The following is a 1,367-nucleotide window of genomic DNA, read 5'->3' as shown; positions in this document are numbered from 1 at the left end:
TGAATCTGAGCAAAAATTAATCTAATTATATACACATTTTCAGATTTTCTAACCAAAACCAATAATTTTTCTTTTTATTTTTTTTTCTCAATTTTTTTTTAATTTCTTTTTTTTTCATTGTGAATTCTGAACTGATCCTTTTAGGTGATCTTAATCATCCCTAATTCTAATTTGTTCCTTTCAAAGTGATCTCTACTTAGGACTTTTGTGAAGATGTCAGTTATTTGCTTGTCAGTAGCACAAAATTCCACAGAAACTAACCCTTTTTCATAGTTATCCCTCAAAAAGTGATGCTTAACATCTATGTGCTTAGTTCTCTTATGATGAACCGGGTTCTTGGTCATACTAATTGCACTAGTGTTATCATAAAAAATAAAGATACAACCAAAATCAATTCCAAAGTCCATGAATTATTGTTTGATCCACAACAATTGAGCACAACATGAAGCAGCAGCAACATACTCAGCTTCAGCAGTAGATAAGGCCACTTAATTTTACTTTTTGGTGGCCCAAGACACAAGACATGAGCCAAGAAAGTGCGCCATACCTACGGTGCTCTTTCTATCCACAAGAAAACCTGCAAAATCAGCATCAGCATATCCCACAAGATTGAAATTACTACCTTTTAGATACCAAAGACAAAGATCAGTGGTGCCTTTTAGATATCTCAAAATTCTCTTGACAACAATCAAGTGAGACTCCTTTGGATTTGCCTGAAATCTTGCACAAAGGCCTACACTGATGACAATGTCAGGTCTACTAGAAGTGAGATACAACAATGAGCCAATCATTCCCCTATACAATTTCTGATCGACAGATGAATCGGGTTCATCTATATCCAACTTTGTAGCTGTTGCAATAAGAGTGTCAATTTCTTTGGAATCTTCCATTTTAAACCTTTTAAGCAACTCTTTTACATACTTCTGATGATGGATCATAGTTCCATTTGGATTTTGTTTAATTTGTAAGCCTAAAAAGAAATTAAGCTCACCCATCATGCTCATTTCAAATTCACTCCCCATTAGTTTAGCAAATTCTCTACTTAACTTATCAGTAGTTGCTCCAAAGATTATATCATCAACATATATCTGAACTACCGAGAGATCTTTACCTTTTTCTTTCAAGAATAAAGTATTGTCAATTTTACCTCTCTTGTAGTCATGGTCAAGCAAAAATTTTGATAATCTTTCATACCATGCTCTTGGCACCTGCTTGAGCCCATAAAGTGCTTTGTCAAGTTTGTACACATGATCAGGACTCTCCTTGCTTTCAAACCCCGGAGGTTGCTTGACAAACACTTCTTCCTTTAGATAGCCATTGAGGAAGACACTCTTGACATCCATCTGGTGGAGGGTGAATTCCATGCA

General features: G+C 35.3%; 1 protein-coding gene across 1 annotated transcript; it reads right to left on the bottom strand.

The window, feature by feature from the left end:
- Window positions 1–494: 494 nt before the first annotated feature.
- Window positions 495–1,152, bottom strand: LOC138895012 (uncharacterized mitochondrial protein AtMg00810-like). The gene has a single exon (XM_070179699.1). It carries the CDS (start codon window positions 1,020–1,022, stop codon window positions 495–497), a length of 528 nt encoding a protein of 175 aa, XP_070035800.1. The 5' UTR covers window positions 1,023–1,152.
- Window positions 1,153–1,367: the final 215 nt, after the last annotated feature.

This window comes from Nicotiana tomentosiformis, chromosome 6, assembly GCF_000390325.3.
Source record: "Nicotiana tomentosiformis chromosome 6, ASM39032v3, whole genome shotgun sequence".
Taxonomy (NCBI): domain Eukaryota; kingdom Viridiplantae; phylum Streptophyta; class Magnoliopsida; order Solanales; family Solanaceae; genus Nicotiana; species Nicotiana tomentosiformis.
The sequence above is the reverse complement of the archived record's forward strand: the minus strand, read 5'-3'. Positions and strand labels throughout refer to the sequence as shown.

Excerpts from the sequence above, each read along its gene's own strand:
- LOC138895012 (XM_070179699.1), bottom strand. The coding sequence starts at position 1,022 with ATGGGGAGTGAATTTGAAATGAGCATGATGGGTGAGCTTAATTTCTTT.